At 37.8% G+C, this 18307-nt stretch overlaps 3 protein-coding genes across 3 annotated transcripts; 1 reads left to right on the forward strand and 2 right to left on the reverse strand.

Annotated features, from left to right (window-relative positions):
* The first annotated feature begins 1623 nt into the window (after positions 1–1623).
* Positions 1624–7523, forward strand: LOC133701719 (uncharacterized). The gene is made up of 14 exons (XM_062125761.1): positions 1624–1837; positions 1940–2205; positions 3831–3968; positions 4224–4305; positions 4560–4636; positions 4847–4953; positions 5612–5729; positions 5845–5961; positions 6090–6181; positions 6360–6426; positions 6515–6593; positions 6690–6781; positions 6979–7122; positions 7206–7523. Exons 2-14 carry the CDS (start codon positions 1954–1956, stop codon positions 7230–7232), a joined length of 1392 nt encoding a protein of 463 aa, XP_061981745.1. The 5' UTR covers positions 1624–1837; positions 1940–1953; the 3' UTR covers positions 7233–7523.
* A 532-nt stretch (positions 7524–8055) lies between these two features.
* LOC133701982 (UPF0481 protein At3g47200-like) lies at positions 8056–8745 on the reverse strand. The gene has a single exon (XM_062126171.1). The coding sequence runs from the start codon at positions 8743–8745 to the stop codon at positions 8056–8058; it is 690 nt and encodes a 229-aa protein (XP_061982155.1).
* Positions 8746–14325: 5580 nt separating this feature from the next.
* Positions 14326–14922, reverse strand: LOC133701983 (UPF0481 protein At3g47200-like). The gene has a single exon (XM_062126172.1). It carries the CDS (start codon positions 14920–14922, stop codon positions 14326–14328), a length of 597 nt encoding a protein of 198 aa, XP_061982156.1.
* Between the last annotated feature and the right edge of the window lie 3385 nt (positions 14923–18307).

Raw genomic sequence — 18307 nt, forward strand, 5'->3', positions numbered from 1 at the left:
ATCAGTAGAATTGACAGCATGACGTGGAGTGCATATAAAACGGTAAGAAATTCCGCGTTACCACTGGGAAAAAGAGGGGGAGGGTAAGATGTGCTATCCGAATCATATTTATCCAACTTTAATTAATTCGATAAGTTACTTGGTCATTGGTGAACTCGTAAATTATTATGCTAATTATTTTTATTAAAATAGTATTATTTTATTTTATTTTATTTAAAAAAACTATTTAATATTAACCCGATCAAATTTAGATAAGATTTAATTGAATCAATCAAATCACTAAAAATTTTATCAAATTAATTTTTATATCAATATTTTATTTGATTTTATTAAAAACCATGTTAGAATTAAAATCTAAGTCTTAAATTTATGAAATTAAAATTTAACTAGTCCAAATTTTAATCCTAAATTACCATGAATGTCGGAAGGACCGTTCATCCTCCCTGGGTTTGAGGGATTTCTCTTCTAAAGTTTTTTTTTATCATTTTTTTTCCAATCAAAATTTTAATTGTTCTCTCTCATCCATCTCCATCTATTATTTTTTATGTATCTTAACCGACAATTTCAGTTTAAGAAAACAAAAGGTCTTTATTAAGCACGTATTACTATATTATATTTTTTTAACCTTATATTTCTCAAATTTATAAATTAAAAAATTAAGAAAATATGACATTTAAAAAAAGAGAAACAAAAATTGTTAGCCCAGTTGTAACCGGGGTGTTAACATTAAATTTTATTTTTGTAAAACTAAAAAAAATAAAAAAAAATATGTAACCGAATCTGATAATAATAGACATCAAACGAGAAAGAAATCATTATAAAAAATATTTTAAATGACCAATATGAAACAATTTAATCACAAGATATTTAAGGGTGTTGTGTATTTAAATCTTTAAATTAAAAAAGAAAAACTAATTTTGTGAGAATTAATTGTCAAAACATATTTTTTTAAGGTTAGATTTATGTTAAGGAGGTTGGAAAGAGTGCTTGGATGTGTTTTTACATGGAAAAATCGTTGGAACCACGCGCTGTTGTTTAGTAAATGGAGTCCAAGTAACTTCTTTTGTAGTAGCAAGTGACTGTGACTATGGAGGCTTTGCAAGGCTTTATTTAGTAATATATATTTTTTCTAAAATTTAATTTTAACATCAATCTATCAAAATAAAAAAAAATCCAAAAAAAATTAAAAAAATAAATAAGACGGGGGCAAAAAGGTCGGAGAAAAATGACGTAATCACTCCAATTTCTAACTGTGTCCACTTTTTAAAAGTCTTCCTTCTCACACGCTCCAAAAAGCAGTTTAAAGTACAGTACTATGCTATCGTACATCAGAAGTAAAAAGCAAACCATTTTTTTATCTTGGTAGTGATTGGCTGACAGCAGTTGTCATATACGCGTATATGTATGGTACAGGTACAGTATAGACCTGGACGACGAAAAAGGAATGCCCTTCTTCTTTTTGAAACAATAATAATAATTCGAGGCCAATACGGCAACCAGGCGCTGTCGCTTAGACTCCTCCTTGTATTCCTTCTCCCATCCGCATCCTCTTTATCCGCACGTATAAATCTATCTCTTATCTAAGATAATTTTCTCTCAGCCCCTTATTTTTTCTTTTCCTTTAAAGCCTCGGAGATATTGTTACGTGTATATTATAACGCCTATTAAAGGAAAAGGGGGAGGCACGTCGGTCGGTCTACCAGAAAAGCCTTCTCCCCTCCTCATTATAAAAAGCAATTTATAGAAAACAAAGGAGAAGAAAGACCTCCTCCATTTCTGGCTGCTCTTCAAGAAGAGGAGGAGGAGAAGTAAAGCAAAGAAAGCGAAAGGAGGGAAGGTAAAGTCTTTAACTGTATCCCAACGATGTATATATATCAGTAGCGTGTGAATAAGAAAAGAATCTCTCTCTCTCTCTCATCTCTCTCATCTCTTTCTATAGCCGGCCGAGGGTGAATGGCAATGGCGATGACAATGGCAATGTACAAGCCTATTAAAGGGCAAGAGGAGGAAGAGAACGGGGATAGAAACAAGTCCTTGAAAAGTAATGATGAAGATGGTGTTGGGGGTGATCATTCAATTGTGGATGACAGCAAAACTTTTATCCTCCCCACTCATTCAAAGCAACAGCATCATCAACAACGACTGAAACAACAACAACAACAACGTCTTGTTTCTCTTGATGTTTTTCGTGGCCTCACCGTTGCGGTAATGTTCCCATTCACCAACTCATCTTTCTTTTTATTTGTGTTTTTGCTCTGGTGTTAAATCTTCTTATGGGAAACTTATTCCATGTTGCTCATGCATCACAGCTATTGCATCGGGCATTCATCTTGTTCTGCTCTGTTTTCGTTCTGTTTTGGTGGTAGGTTATAAGAGTCATATCGTGTTGATTCTTCTGTCAGGTCAATCAGACCATTATTTTCACACTATTGATGACTTGTTGTCCTTACTCTTATAACCTAGAGAAAAGAACCACCGCTAACACATTTTCACACTCGCCCCAAAAAGAAAAATTAGAAAAGATTGAGAGACATGTTCAATGCTGATTTAGAAACCATGATGGATGATCCAAATTATCAATGGCCAAGAATAGTGTCCCCCCCCCCCCCCTCCTTTTTCTCTGCATTTAGGTCAATATTCAGTATCCAGATAAGGAAATTGAATTAGCATCATCACATATGCTAAGTTTTGATTATTTATAGTGTGTTATCAAGGACATTTATTTTTCTTTCCAAGATTGATAGCTGGAAAACTGATCTTCATATGTAACTGCGCGTCTAAAAAATAAATGCATACAGTAAAAAAAGAAAGCAAGATGAACAGATGGTACCAACTATCCATCGTTTATTTTTATTCAGCAATGAAAACGATCAAGATTTTCAATGCATTTACATCTATAATAATTTTATTTGAAGTGGGTAGGTAAGTGGTCAGAGGCATGTATTTTTTATATTATTAGTCTTACCTCCTGGGCCCCTGGCTAAACTGATATGTCGTTTGCCAGGTTTTGTATATTTTTTTACTAACGTAGTGTCCTGTTAATATAGGTGTATATCAACTAATTTTATGAATTTTAAAATTAATAATTAAATAAATCTTTAATGAGTTTGTAAAACTGAAATTAATAATTTCTAAAATGTAAATTTAGGATCCGACCCGACCATATTGTTAGAATGAAGTTCAGCATCAACCATCAAAGTCCCGATGGAGGACAGCTTGCCTTGCAGCGTACTTTGTACGGTTCTGCTTCAACATGCCCAGAATCCTAAGCTATCATAGGTGGCAGTAGAAATGACCCACCATCCAGACTGTATCCCACTCCGCTAAATCAGACAGCAATTCTTTTCTTTCTTTTCCCCAAACACCCCGTCACGCGCAATTCTCAAGATACTAATAACAATCGGTAAAAAAAAAAAAGGGAGTCCAAAAGGGATTTTCTGGGTCTAATGTAAAAAGGATAACAGTAACATGTCTTAAGGGCTGTAGCGAAGTGTTAATGATATTCAAAGATCAACCATTGATGTCCAGGATAGTACAGTTCAAAAGGAAAAAAAAAGAAGAGGCTAAATGGTATGTGTAAATATTAAATTCCCCTCAAAATTTAAAGAAATAAGAAGGAAATGGACACTGGGTTTCACTTGCGTTTAACAAATTAAGTAAAGCAGGTTGGAGTTGGTTTTATTTTATAGCAAATCAATGATTTCTGTCCATTTTAGCATAAAAAAGACCAAGCAAACATTGGCTCCCAACAACTGTTTCATCTCTAATAACATTTTGATATCTATATGTTGTGAATTGAAGGATCATAGTTTTATGACTGATCAATGCAGCTAATGATACTTGTGGATGATGCTGGTGGAGTTCTGCCCGCTATAAATCATTCACCATGGAATGGTCTGACACTAGCAGATGTAGTCATGCCATTTTTCCTATTCATGGTCGGTGTTTCGCTTGGACTCACGTACAAGGTATCTAAATAAAATTGGAAATTTATTGTTCTTACGCTAGCTAGCATTCAAGCACTTGAAAATATACCACTCATGCGATGATCATAATAACAAGTGCTGTTGTTTTGACTTCTCTTTTCTCTGTAGCCTAAAAAGTACTGTGGAATTTAGTTATTCCTAGATATCTAATGATGCCCTTCCTGATGCTGCTACATCCAGCATTTCTACTACTACTTGCTCTTATCCCTAACTCCATATATATTTTGGTTCCTACAGAAATTGCCAAGCAAAGCTGTTGCAACTAGAAAAGCGATCCTCCGGGCACTCAAACTTCTCGTCATAGGTCTTTTTCTTCAAGGTCATCTTCAAGAACCTCAACTTTTAGATCATCTTTATAGTCGATACTAATTTTCTAAGCTCAGCCATATTTCATACAAGTACTATTGTATTCAAAGGAAAGAATGCGAGAAAAAGAGGAAAACGAACAAAAAAAAAGAAATGTTGCCAAATTTTCAATTTATCCGATATTAAAGAAACAACATTTTCCGGGAGGTTATTCTGGAAAAGACACCATCATGTGTTTCTTAAAAAATTGTCATCTCTCCTTTCCAGGTGGCTTTCTTCACGGTCTGAACGATCTAACTTTTGGAGTTGACATGGTACAAATAAGATGGATGGGTATCTTGCAGGTATTCTTTTAACTTTCCTCATCATTTTTTTAGTCCAGGTGGCTAATTGCTTGTCAAATTGGCAGGAAAATCTACTGTAGTCTGTTTTGACCTGCTTTCATGAGGATAATCCCTTGTTTAGCCATTTGATATATATTTCTTCTAGCCAGTTGACAGATTAACTGACTGTAGTTGCTCACTGTTGAAATCTGTTGCTGCTTTCCCCCCCAGAGAATAGCAATAGGATATTTAATAGGCGCCATGTGTGAGATTTGGCTAAAAGGTGATAATCATGTTGCTTCAGGATTATCCATGCTGAGGAAATACCAGCTTCAATGGTGAGCATTCTTTTCATAGTGTAGTGTCACAAAATCATCTGCTTTGTCACTTCATTTGACGCTGCAGTAACTCACAGTAAACCTGTCATGTCATTATGCTTGTTATTTTATAAACGAGCCTATTTGAAGTCTTCCCCTGGTACATTTCTGGTATTTGTGAATTTGAGTTTTTCTCTACAAGCCAGATGAATTGATTCACAGAAATGTGACAAGTATTGTGAGATCATACCTGTGTAACTCTGTTGTTTTACAACTCAGTCTTTGCGGGCAGTTTAACTCTTTTTCCTCAAAAACGAAACTTGGCACATTGGAATAGAGACAGGAGGGAGGAGGTTGTTAAGAATTAGTAATTTCACATTGCTGCATTTAATAGAAACATCGTTTTGGCTGGCATTTCAATATAACTCACTTCCACTTCACCGGAAGACTATAGTCTTTAGTCTTATAAGTTAAATCCATCATTGAAAACATCAACTTTTATTGAAAAGGTTGTTCATCACTTCATTATTACGAGTGGGGTAATTTGCATGTCCTTCAAGCACCTTTTAATTAATAGCCCTTGCCCTTTATTTCTTCATGAGATAAATTTCTGTTGGTGAGAATGCTTTTCCTTTCGTTACTGTCAGAGTCTTCTTAACTTGTTTGCAAACTCTGTCAGGGGCGCGGTTGTTGTCCTTGTTAGTTTATATCTTTCCTTGTTATATGGGTTGTATGTTCCTGACTGGGAGTATGAGATTCCAGTTGCAGCCTCTTCTTCCTCCCCAAAGATCTTTCGGGTGAGCTTCTTATTTCCTTTAAAGAAATTTACTTGCAATCTTTGCTAATGCTATAGTGGGAAAATGATATAAGATTGATAGCTCAGTCATTGATATGATTCATTTTCTCTCGAAGGTGAAATGTGGTGTAAGGGGCACCACAGGATCTGCTTGTAATGCTGTTGGAATGATTGATCGTACAGTTTTGGGAATTCAACACCTGTATAGAAAGCCTATTTATGCACGAACGAAGGTAATTTCTATATTGTGTCGGTTTTTGTTTCATTATGGTACTTGTTAGAATGCTTCCCTTGTCATTTATGCTTTACTATTCATTTATTATTAATGCTGATGTTAATACTAGTCAATTACCTTCCACAGGCATGCAGTATCAATTCCCCTGACTATGGCCCACTACCACCAGATGCTCCTTCATGGTGTCAGGCCCCTTTTGATCCTGAAGGACTCCTGAGGTTCATTTACATTTCCTTTTTCCTTGTGCCTTTCCTAGAGGTCATGTTTTATGTGATGTATCAGGAATCAATGCAGATTTTAACTTTGTGGGGATTTCTTATCCATTAGAAGAATAATTTCTTAGCGTTTGCTTAATTTTTGGGCTCTCAGTGTGATCCTTGCACTTTGTCCTTGTAGTTCAGTAATGGCCATCGTTACCTGCTTGGTTGGTTTGCATTACGGGCACATCATTGTCCATTTCAAGGTGACATATTCTACATGGTCAAATATAATACATCGTTTATTTAAGTTTCCTTTTGTTCAACTAATTTTTTTCGCTCTGCCACTTTCAGGAACACAAGGATAGAATCCTTCACTGGATGGTCCCTTCTACTTGTTTTGTAGTCTTGGGTCTGGTCTTGGATTTGTCAGGTGAGATTAAGTTTATTTACAGGTCTTAAAGTTGAATTTCACAGAGGTAGCATGAATGCTTGTACTGACTGATTCTTGATTTCTTCCTTCCTCTAGGAATGCATGTTAACAAGGCTCTTTACACATTCAGTTACATGTGTGTCACTGCGGGTGCTGCCGGCATTGTATTTACTGGAATCTATATGCTGGTAGGTATTTTATCATCTTCTACTGAAGAAAAGATTTCAATGATTATTATGTTTATTTTCTTGATAACTGGCATGTATGTTCGCTTTTGGGCTAGATTTCTCGTTCATTTTGTTTCTTTTCTTCTCTCTTTCCACAATGGAACCAGCAAAGTTTGTTATTGGCTGATACGTGTTAATTGAATGGGCTTTTACTGCAGGTTGATGTCTGTGGATTCAGGCGCCCAACATTGGTACTAGAATGGATGGGAATGCATGCATTGATGATTTTTATCCTTGCAACTAGCAATGTCTTACCAGTTGTCATGCAGGGATTTTACTGGAAGCAGCCTGGAAACAACATTGTAATTTTCCCCCTTCTCTGTTCGTGTAATTTTTTTTCTACAATTGCAATATTGCAATCTGACAAACTTCTTATATCTGGCAGCTTAGGTTGATTGGAATTGGAAGATGAAAGGATAACAGACTGGATAGTTTACAACTTTTACCACACTAGTTTACTTTCCAGTGCATTAACACCCGAAAAACTTCATCACAACATAGTTCATCTTCGGCTAGCTGTTGTAAATACTAATAGAGAATGTCAGCACAAGGTCTTTCTACAATGGGAAGGGGAAAATTGCTCTTCCATCTCTCTCCTCTTATTTTAGGAGCTTTTGTTTACTGATTCATTCAGTTTATTTTTGTTTTTCTCTATAATACTTATATATGCAGTGTTATATAATGGGAACTTTGAGATCATAAATTCGTTGCTATCATGTTTATAAGACCGAGTCAATATAATTAACTGAAGATCCATGCGTTATTATGGTTGATGTAATTCTAAGGCCAATAAAACCTAATTACTGTTAGTCAAATAGGCCTGCCATTCTGTGGCAGATCAGGAAAAAAAAAATCTTAAGAGGAGTCAACCTCACTTGTTGGAGAAGTAAACGAGATACAGGATAAATAAATGATACATGCCTCTATGATCATGATGCGGTCATACAAAAATATCAAATACTTAACTTTGAGGGTATTGTTTAATTAGTTAGACCTTGTGTTTGTTTTCTAGTTTGAGTGTCACAAATCTCAGGATTACTAGAGATTTATATAGTTATTAATTTTAAAACTAGGTAAATAAAAGACATAACACAACTGTTAAAGATAATTGGAGAAAGCAAAACAAGCAACCCAAGGCTTTCAAAGGAAAAGAAATATATAGATGTGGCAATTGGTGGGATTCACTCACCATTTGTATTCGAAATTTAAAGTGGATGGTGGTGGAAACATGTGAATCAATGGCGGCGTGATAGTTTTGGAGGATGCATAGGAGGAGGAGTTGAAAGGGGAGGGGGAGCCGCAAAAACCATAGGAGGAGAGAGCGATGTAGAGTTATTTGACCTGTAGTAAGGTACTATAGAATATACAGTTTGAGCAATAGTGAGGGCAAAGAGGATGAGTGCAGCAATAACAGACAGAATAGCCCAAGGATTTCTGAAATAGGTGTGAATGAGATTGGCACGCCACGCATTCCAAGGCTTCTTGCAGTAAGCATTGACATGCATTTGCACCACTTGGAGGTTACTGTTGGATTCCAACGCAATGTCCTTAGAGAGAGAGTTGAACAGTTTAGCGACAGCTTTGTCACTTCCAATAGCGTTCTGGATAATTCCTCTCGAGTTTAGGAGGGCAACGTCCCTCTCATTGTCAATGATACTGTCCATGAAGAAGACATAAGATGTTACCTCATTGCTTGCACCAACATGGAAGCGCTCAAAGGCCATCAGATTCAGAAAGGTTGCCTCGGTGGTATCATCTACCTCAATGACAGGAAGCTCTATGACCCCACGATGGAATGAGATTTCTTTCAGGCTCTTAATTTTACTTTTCTTGAACTGGATTCCAGCTTCATTAATCTCTGTCGCTGATCGTATAATATCATTGTCATCCCCATGAAGTCCTCCCTTTACTCGGGGGCGACGCATTTTCTTGATGGGATCTCCCTGAAGAAGGTGTTAATATCATGGGGACAAACAATGCCCCACCTCCACTAATGCCTAGTGGGAACACATCACCTTCCACTTAGCATAAAGTGGAGGCATAAATGGTGGCAACTATTTTGCCGTAATTGGTGGCCTTGACTTCTTCCCCCAAGCTTTGGCTATAATTAGACAAAGTGAAGAGTGTTGGTGTGCGAAGAATGCAGAGAAGAGTGAAAACACAGAGAGAAAAACGTGAGAGAGAGAGCTTGAGTTGAGTAGAGAAGATTTCTCCTCCTCCTTGTTTTGTTGTTTGTATTGTTTCTAAGCTTGATTAATACAAACCAGTAGCTCCGTGGAGTAGGCAAGTTGCCGAACCACGTAAATTTGTGTGTTTGAGTTCGGGAATAACCCAACAACTGGTATCAGAGCTTGTTCTTGAAAAAGAGGGTGTTTGATCCAAACTCAAAAATCAAAGTTCTCAAAACGTGTTTTTGACATTACCATCGCGTAGAGGAAGAAGAGACGAATTCACTGGTGAAAACCCGGCGAAGAACCGACGTCCTGCATGCCCGCACGCGCCAACACGCGCCGACGACAGCACTGCCCACGCGCGACCACTCGCGCCACGCTCTCCACGCGTCGTCTTCACCCGATTGTCTGCAACTGAACCGGGTTGACCCGCCACGCAAGCAGCCAGTCAGCAGCCACGCCAGCAACCCTGCACAGTCATCCGCCACGTCATCCGTCCAGTCAGCAGACACGTCATCAACTGCCACGTCAGCAAAAATTACGCGTGCTTTTGCCACGTCAGCAAACGTGGGTCCCAGTTGGCCTACGTGGATGCCACGTCATCTTGACACGTCAGCAAAAGTGAGTTTTGATCCAGTGCTTCGCAGACACTATTCTGGACTGACACGCGGCTTCATCTGCACCGTCCGTTGATCCAAAACTTTGACTGTTAAGATCTGAGCCATCCGAAGTCCGATTGGGGTGATCTCAGTGTCGTTTCCAATATTTTTGGCCGTTCCGGACACATCTGTAAGGTCAGATTTGACAAATTCAAATCGGAGATACAGTAAAAATGGCAGATGAAATAAAGGCTGCGGGAATTGAAAAATTTGATGGATCAGATTTTGGATATTGGAAAATGCAAATTGAAGACTATTTATATGGGAAGAAACTTCATCTTCCTCTGTTGGGGAGCAAACCAGAAAATATGCCAGAAGAAGATTGGTTGCTTCTTGATAGACAAGTTTTGGGTATTATTCGGGTATCCTTATCAAGAAGAGTTGCGCACAATGTTACAAAAGAAAGATCCACTGCAAGACTAATGGAAGCTTTGTCTGGGATGTATGAGAAGCCCTCGGCAAACAATAAAGTGCACTTGATGAAGAAGTTGTTCAACCTGAAAATGACAGAAGGCACCTCCGTCACGCAACATCTCAACAACTTCAATACTATCACAAATCAATTGTCATCTGTAGAGATTGAGTTTGATGATGAGATCCGTGCACTCATTTTACTAGCTTCACTTCCAAGCAGTTGGGAAGGTATGAGGACAGCCGTGAGCAACTCAGCTGGAAAATCCAAACTGAAATATGATGATATCCGAGACTTGATTTTAGCTGAAGAAGTGCGAAGGAAAGACTCAGGAGAAAGTTCAAGTTCAGGATCAGCTCTCAACATTAACACTCGAGGGAGGAGACAAGATAGAGGTTTATCCAGAGGCAGATCCAAATCAAGATACAGAAGTAAAAGCAAGTTCGGACCCAGAAAGCAGGTTGAATGTTGGAATTGTGGCAAACCTGGTCATTTCATGAGGAATTGCACAAAACCGAAAAAACCTGAAGCTGACTCTGCAAACGCTACCACAGATGAGGTGCAAGACGCTTTGATTCTTGCTGTACAAAGTCCAATTGATGATTGGATTCTTGATTCTGGTGCTTCATTCCATTGTACACCACACCATGAGATGATGCAAAACTATGTTGCTGGAGATCACGGTGTAGTCTATCTGGCCGATGGACAACCAATGAAGATTGTGGGTATAGGAGAAGTGCAGATCAAGACAATGAATGGATCTACATGGAACTTGCAAAATGTAAGGCATGTTCCTGGACTAAAGAAGAAGCTGATCTCAGTCGGACAACTTGATGAGAGTGGTCATTCAATCCTTTTTTCTGGAGGTATGTGGAAGGTATCAAAGGGAGCAATGGTTTTGGCTCGTGGAAAGAAAACCGGCACCCTGTATATGACCACAAGATTTGCAGACATTATTGCCTCTACTGAAGCAGAAAATCAAGCACAGCTATGGCACTGTAGACTCGGCCATATGAGTCAAAAAGGGATGAAGATACTTCAGTCGAAGGGAAAACTGCCAGAGCTTAAAAATGTTGATCTAGACATTTGTGAAAGCTGTGTTCTTGGAAAACAGAAGAAGCTTAGTTTCTTAAAGGTTGGCAGGGCCTTAAGACCAAGAAAGCTAGAACTAGTGCACACAGATTTATGGGGACCGTCTCCAGTGGCATCTCTTGGAGGTTCTCGGTATTACGTAACTTTCATTGATGATTTCAGCAGAAAGGTATGGGTCTACTTTCTGAAAAATAAATCTGATGTGTTCGAAACATTCAAGAAGTGGAAGGCTATGGTTGAAAATGAATCAGGTTTAAAGTTGAAATGCTTAAGATCTGATAATGGAGGAGAATACATTGATGGAGGTTTCAAGGAGTATTGCGCTGTTAATGGTATCAGAATGGAAAAGACCATTCCAGGCACACCACAACAGAATGGCATTGCTGAAAGAATGAACCGGACCATCAATGAACGAGCTAGAAGCATGAGGCTGCATTCAGGGCTACCTCAAACATTCTGGGCTGACGCAGTTCATACTGCAGTTTACTTGATCAACCGTGGACCATCAGTTCCTTTGGAGTTCAGATTGCCCGAGGAAGTATGGAGAGGAAAAGAGGTACAACTTTCTCATTTAAAGGTCTTTGGGTGTGTTTCCTATGTGCATATAGATTCTGATGCTCGCAACAAGCTAGATGCCAAATCCAAGAAATGTTTCTTCATTGGCTATGGAGATGAAGAATTTGGATTTCGGTTCTGGGATGATCAGAACAGAAAGATTATCAGAAGCAGGAACGTGATCTTCAATGAGAAAGTTTTGTACAAAGACAGATCAAGTGCAGAAACAGATATGACTGATTCAGATACAAGTCCACAAAAATCTGAATTCATCAGATTAGAAGGGCTTCCCGATGTTACCGAGCAAAACAAAACTCAAGAGTCTTTACAAGAAGATTCAAGCACATCTGTACCCACCACTACACAAGATGATGCAGAGCCAAGTGAACCAATTGTTTATGTTCGCAGGTCTTCAAGGACTGTAAAGCCCCCACAACGGTTCACACTTCTACTGAATTATATTTTGCTGACAGATGGTGGTGAGCCGCTAAGTTATGAAGAATCCTTACAAGATGGAAACTCAAGCAAGTGGGAGTTAGCCATGAAGGATGAGATGAGTTCGTTGCTGAAGAACAAGACCTGGGAGCTGACCACACTACCTGAAGGAAAGAAGGCTTTGCAAAACAAGTGGGTCTACAGAGTAAAGACTGAGCATGATGGAAGCAAACGGTTCAAGGCAAGACTTGTTGTAAAAGGGTTTCAACAAAAGAAAGGGATTGACTACTCTGAGATATTTTCTCCAGTTGTGAAGCTTACAACAATCAGAGTTGTTCTGGGGATAGTAGCAGCAGAGAATTTACATCTTGAACAATTAGATGTAAAAACAGCTTTTCTTCATGGAGAATTGGAGGAAGACATTTACATGCAACAACCAGAGGGGTTTGAAATACCAGGAAAGGAGAACCAAGTCTGCAAGCTAAAGAAAAGCCTATACGGTTTGAAGCAAGCTCCAAGACAGTGGTACAAGAAGTTTGACAACTTCATGTGTAGTTCGGGATACACAAGATGCCAGGCTGATCACTGTTGCTATGTCAAACATTTTGATAACTCCTACATCATTCTACTATTATATGTGGATGATATGTTGATTGCAGGATCCAACATTGAGGAGATTGACAAGCTGAAACAACAATTGTCAAAACAGTTTGAAATGAAGGATCTGGGAGCTGCTAAACAAATACTTGGCATGAGAATCATCAGAGATCAAGACAAAGGCATACTAAAGCTTTCACAAACAGAGTATGTCAAGAAGGTTCTCAGCAGGTTTAGTATGGATAATGCTAAACCAGTAAGTACACCTTTGGGGAATCATTTCAAGCTCAGCAAAGACCAGTCACCAAAAACTGAGCTAGAAAGTGGATACATGGATAAGATTCCATACGCCTCAGCTATCGGCTCTTTGATGTATGCTATGGTCTGTACTAGACCAGACATTGCCCATGCAGTGGGAGTTGTAAGCCGATATATGAGCAATCCTGGAAAGCAACATTGGGAGGCGGTGAAATGGATCATGAGATACTTAAAAGGTTCATCAGAGACATGTCTTACCTTCACAGACGGTGGTTTGAAACTTGAAGGTTTTGTAGACGCTGATCTAGCAGGAGATGTTGATAGCAGAAAGAGCACTACAGGATATGTATATACTCTAGGAGGTACTGCTGTTTCCTGGAGTTCTACCTTGCAAAAGATCGTCGCTCTTTCAACAACCGAAGCTGAATATGTTGCAGTTTCAGAATCTGCAAAAGAGATAGTATGGCTACAGAGTTTCCTGAAAGAATTGGGCAAGATGAATGAAAAGGGTACTTTGTACAGCGACAGTCAGAGTGCAATCTTCCTTGCCAAGAATCCAGCATTTCACTCCAGGACGAAGCATATTCAGATCAAATATCACTTCATCCGACAATTGCTAGACGAGGAGCAACTACTGCTAGAAAAGGTCTGCGGAAGCAAGAATCCAGCTGACATGTTAACCAAAGGAGTTACACTGGACAAACTGAAGTTGTGTAAAACTTCAGTTGGCCTTCAAGGATAAAAGATAATTTCATTGTTTGTCTCCAAGTGGGAGATTGTTAATATCATGGGGACAAACAATGCCCCACCTCCACTAATGCCTAGTGGGAACACATCACCTTCCACTTAGCATAAAGTGGAGGCATAAATGGTGGCAACTATTTTGCCGTAATTGGTGGCCTTGACTTCTTCCCCCAAGCTTTGGCTATAATTAGACAAAGTGAAGAGTGTTGGTGTGCGAAGAATGCAGAGAAGAGTGAAAACACAGAGAGAAAAACGTGAGAGAGAGAGCTTGAGTTGAGTAGAGAAGATTTCTCCTCCTCCTTGTTTTGTTGTTTGTATTGTTTCTAAGCTTGATTAATACAAACCAGTAGCTCCGTGGAGTAGGCAAGTTGCCGAACCACGTAAATTTGTGTGTTTGAGTTCGGGAATAACCCAACAGAAGGCTCTTCCTATACAAATCCAATACATGCAAGCATTTATCCAGACTTGAGACCGATGCATTGGGATGGAAGAAATTGTGTATGAGCTCGTTGACCCACTCTTTATCCTGTACGAAAGTAGAATTTTTCATACTGAAAAATTGTAGAAGGGACAAATACAAAATCAAGCAAAAGATCGATGTACCTTTGCTCCGTCGCTTTCAACAGCAACCAACCTGTAAAGAACAAGCATTGGCAGTTGATTTTCAAGCAACAACATGTCACGCCGGATATGTGGTATCATGTTGAGCCTCCCGTGGCTGCTAAAAACGGGGTCATCGGCAGAGTAGTCGAACGAATTATATGTAGCAAGACGTATGATTTCCAGCATGAAACAACCGTCAAGAATCATCATTTGCAGAAATTTGCTCGTATCATTTTTCCATGATTCACCAAGCATATCATATGAGTCTTTTAAAACCTGCATTTCTTCATTTAAAGATTCAACGACCGACTGTAGAGGTATTCCTGTTTTTTTTAGAAAATACCCGAGTGCTCGTTGCTTGTGTTCCTCCATTGGCTTCAGATGAATGCCATCATGATGGTAAGGACCGAAGGAGACTGTCTGGGGCATGTAAGCTGTCTTGTTATGGGCTGTAACAGAGGCAGGTATTCTGTAGATTGAACGTTTGCTCCAGAGCACATTCTTCATTGAAGTATTTGCCATGTTCTGAAGTTTTTCTTTAACAACTTTTATAAGCACCTGCTTTTCCTCTTCCATTGCTTCCTACTGCTCAATAGTTTTTTAACACAGATGAAAGAAGTCATGCAAGGTGCTCTCATTTCCTTCCTCTTATATACATTTCCAAGATGTAAAAATAATCTCTCAACCATCCAGTTTTCTGTGTGTAAATATATACACAAATACTTGTCTAATTCATTGCTTCACAGGCAAGAAAATGATTGGTTATGTTGCTTTGAATGGTTTCTAATGGCTTTGCGACACGGAAAAAGGTAGCATGATTTGGTTCGTTCCTTTGATTAGATAAAGGCATACTTGAAGTGAAGAGTGAAAAACATTCCTTTCTTCCAATATGTCCCAACAGGTGAATGCTGCAGTAATAAACAGCACTCTAAGCTGTTGTAGATGCTTTCCCCTCCTTCAAGGGCTCTTTTATCTGTTGGATTAAAGATGCACAAAAAAGAAGGAAAGAATGAAAACAAAATGAAGCAAGACAGTATTCACTGTATCATCATAGATTCTCCGTATCATGTGAGGCCGAGTAGCTGTGCAGAATCCAGGAAAAAAGGTAAAGGATTTTGTGCAAATTCAAGGAATTGTGAGAAATAACAAATTTGTACAAATCACTACTCCCCCTATCATTTGGTAATAGAGGGAAATTAACAGTTACATAAATCTGGGAGGATTGTTTGGTCGCTTCACACACACATGCCAGCCTTTTCATTCAAATGATTCAAGATTTTGTGTGATTCACAGGGGCAATAGTAGGAAGGATACTGGCCAATGCTCCATGTCACTGCCACAGTAAAAAAAAAATAATTTTGCCGCCTGCTACAATAATTTTTTTTTCGCTTCTCCAGTTTGTCGTCCTTGTTACTTTCAAAAATAGAAATGCCCGGAACTTTTTATTAGACCGATATAATGGTTTAAAATGGCTGATACTTTTACAGAGATTTCAGAGTTGTTTTTCAAAATCTCTCTTAGTTTTTAGTTTTTATTAGAAAATAATATAAATCATATCTTAAATCTTATCTAATAGTTTAAGTTATTGGATTGAAATAGTTATTTAACTTGGTACCAGAGTCTTGATAACCAAGCGAATACGAGTTCGAATTTCATCATTCTTATTTATTTGATAAAAATTAAGCACAAGGTAATATGAACATATGCAAATTAAGTTCAAGGGACTTTCACTTGAAGATGTGTATTAGAGAATAATATAAATTATATCTTGTAACCTCACCTAACAGCTTAAACTATTGAGTTGAGAAGATTTTTTTGACAGTTTTGAAAATTTTATTATTTTAGGATTTCATGCTTTGTTTTGGATTTCATGATTGTTTCCTTGGTATTTTTAGATTTTTATTTTTAATTTTCTAGTTAAGGTAGAGTTTCTGATGACTTTGTAAACCTCATAAAAAAATATATTTTATTAGCATTACTTTTAGAAGAATAAACCTGCGAATTTGAGATTCATATTTGCAGTTCTTTTCACTCATTAAACATGTGTTATGTGTTTATTGCTGTCTTTAATTTTCGTCTGCATCACTATTCCTATCGCAACAATTCACTCATCGCTTGCTACTATCTGGAATCTGGCCACCACTGTAATGGCCAAAAAATATAAGGGGTTTGACCCTAAAATTTTATTTTTTAGCCTATTTTTATTCAAAGTACCATAAAAAATTTTAAACCACAAAAAAAAAATCCCGAAACACTCTTAAAAAACAAAGATCAAACGAATCTAAAAATTCAAACCGAATCTGATTTGTCAATCCCACCATTCTAGAAGAAAAAACCATATTCAATGAACTTTTATCGAGAAAAAAACTTGTTGACATCAAGTTTTTTTTTTGGTTGAATTGTTGATTAATTAATATTTTTTTTGTCGTTATCTGACAAGTCTCTTTAACTCAAAAACTAAAAAATAAATAAAATAAACATGCAACACAAAAAGAATTTTTTTTTATATGAATTTGAGAGTGGCATGTTTTTTCTATGCATTTTACACTTAAGTTCTCTTTCATTAAATATTTTCTTTCTAGTACAATTTTAAACTTAATCTCATCTAATATCTAATTGTACCATTAAAGGATTTAATGGGAAAAAAAGGAAATTTTAAGGAAAAAAGAGAGGCTTCACTGTTCATAACGAATGCCAGTAACAGGTAACATATTTTTATCTCGGAAACATGACTGGCACAATAGTAAATGACACAGAAAATTTCATTTTCCAATAACTACAATTCCTCTAATTGAGATGGACGAGGCTTGAGTCTAAATCCAATCTTTGTGGAAAATAGAAATAAATCATAGAAAAAGAGCAGAGATTCACCGATTAACAACAGATCAACAAAGGACGTCCAATCTAGTTGAGACAAGGTCAGTCCTCATGCAAATATTACAAGCACTATAGTATTAGCGGAACGAGGTCGCAGAAGTCAGAACAGGCTCCTCTAAACTTGGCCGGAAAATAGAACAGCATGTCAGATTATATATAGATGTTCACACGGCTAATATTCAGTTGACTATTTGTTTATGGGAGACAAACAGCAACAGGGGAGAAGGTTGACCCAACATTGCTAAGAACTTGCATCATGAAGAGCTCTGCTGTTGGAGCAGCGACTAGAGGAAATAGATGTCTAATATAGCATATCTGAAATGTACTAGCTAGGGGTGTGTAAAAAAACCGGAAAACCAAATAAACTGAGAAAACTGAAAAAAAATTAACCGAGAAAACTAAACCGAAAAAAAAACCGATTAAACCTATTAGAATAGTTAGAAAAAATCTCAGTTCGGTTTGGTTTTCGGTTTTGTAATGCAGGAACCGATTAACCTGGACCGAACTGAACCAGTTCAAAAAAGATACCCTCAGTAACCCTAGCCACCACCAGCCCCCTCCCCCTCCCCCTAGACTCTTGATCCTAGGATGAATCCAGATGTAGAGGATCTTGCTAGGCTTGGGTGCGAGAGGATGTTGATCTTTGTAGTTGAGGAAGACTTTTTGACTGTTGTAGCTAAGAACTATTATGAGAAGTTGAAAAGGAGTGGATGGAAGGAAACTGTTGAACTTGTCAAGAATGAAAAGGAAGGCCACTGCTTCCATTTGCTTGATCTTGATGGTGACAAGGCTAAGGAAATAAGGCATAAGTTTGTTTCGTTTCTCAAATAAAACCAGTTCAATTATTTGTAAAACTTTGTTATTTATTGTCTTGGTATGGGTTTTCTTCGTTTTTTGAAATCAAGAACCGAACCAGACCGAAACCGGTCGATTTGACTCGGTTTTGGTTCGATTTCGGTTTTTTTTTTTAAATTGTTTTGGTTGTTTTTTATAGGTAAAAACCACACCAAACTGAAAATGATTTCCCCTGGTACTAGCATTAGCAGAGAGTGAGACATGTTAAGCAAGAGCACCAAGAACACAA

Source organism: Populus nigra, chromosome 8, assembly GCF_951802175.1.
Source record: "Populus nigra chromosome 8, ddPopNigr1.1, whole genome shotgun sequence".
NCBI lineage: Eukaryota > Viridiplantae > Streptophyta > Magnoliopsida > Malpighiales > Salicaceae > Populus > Populus nigra.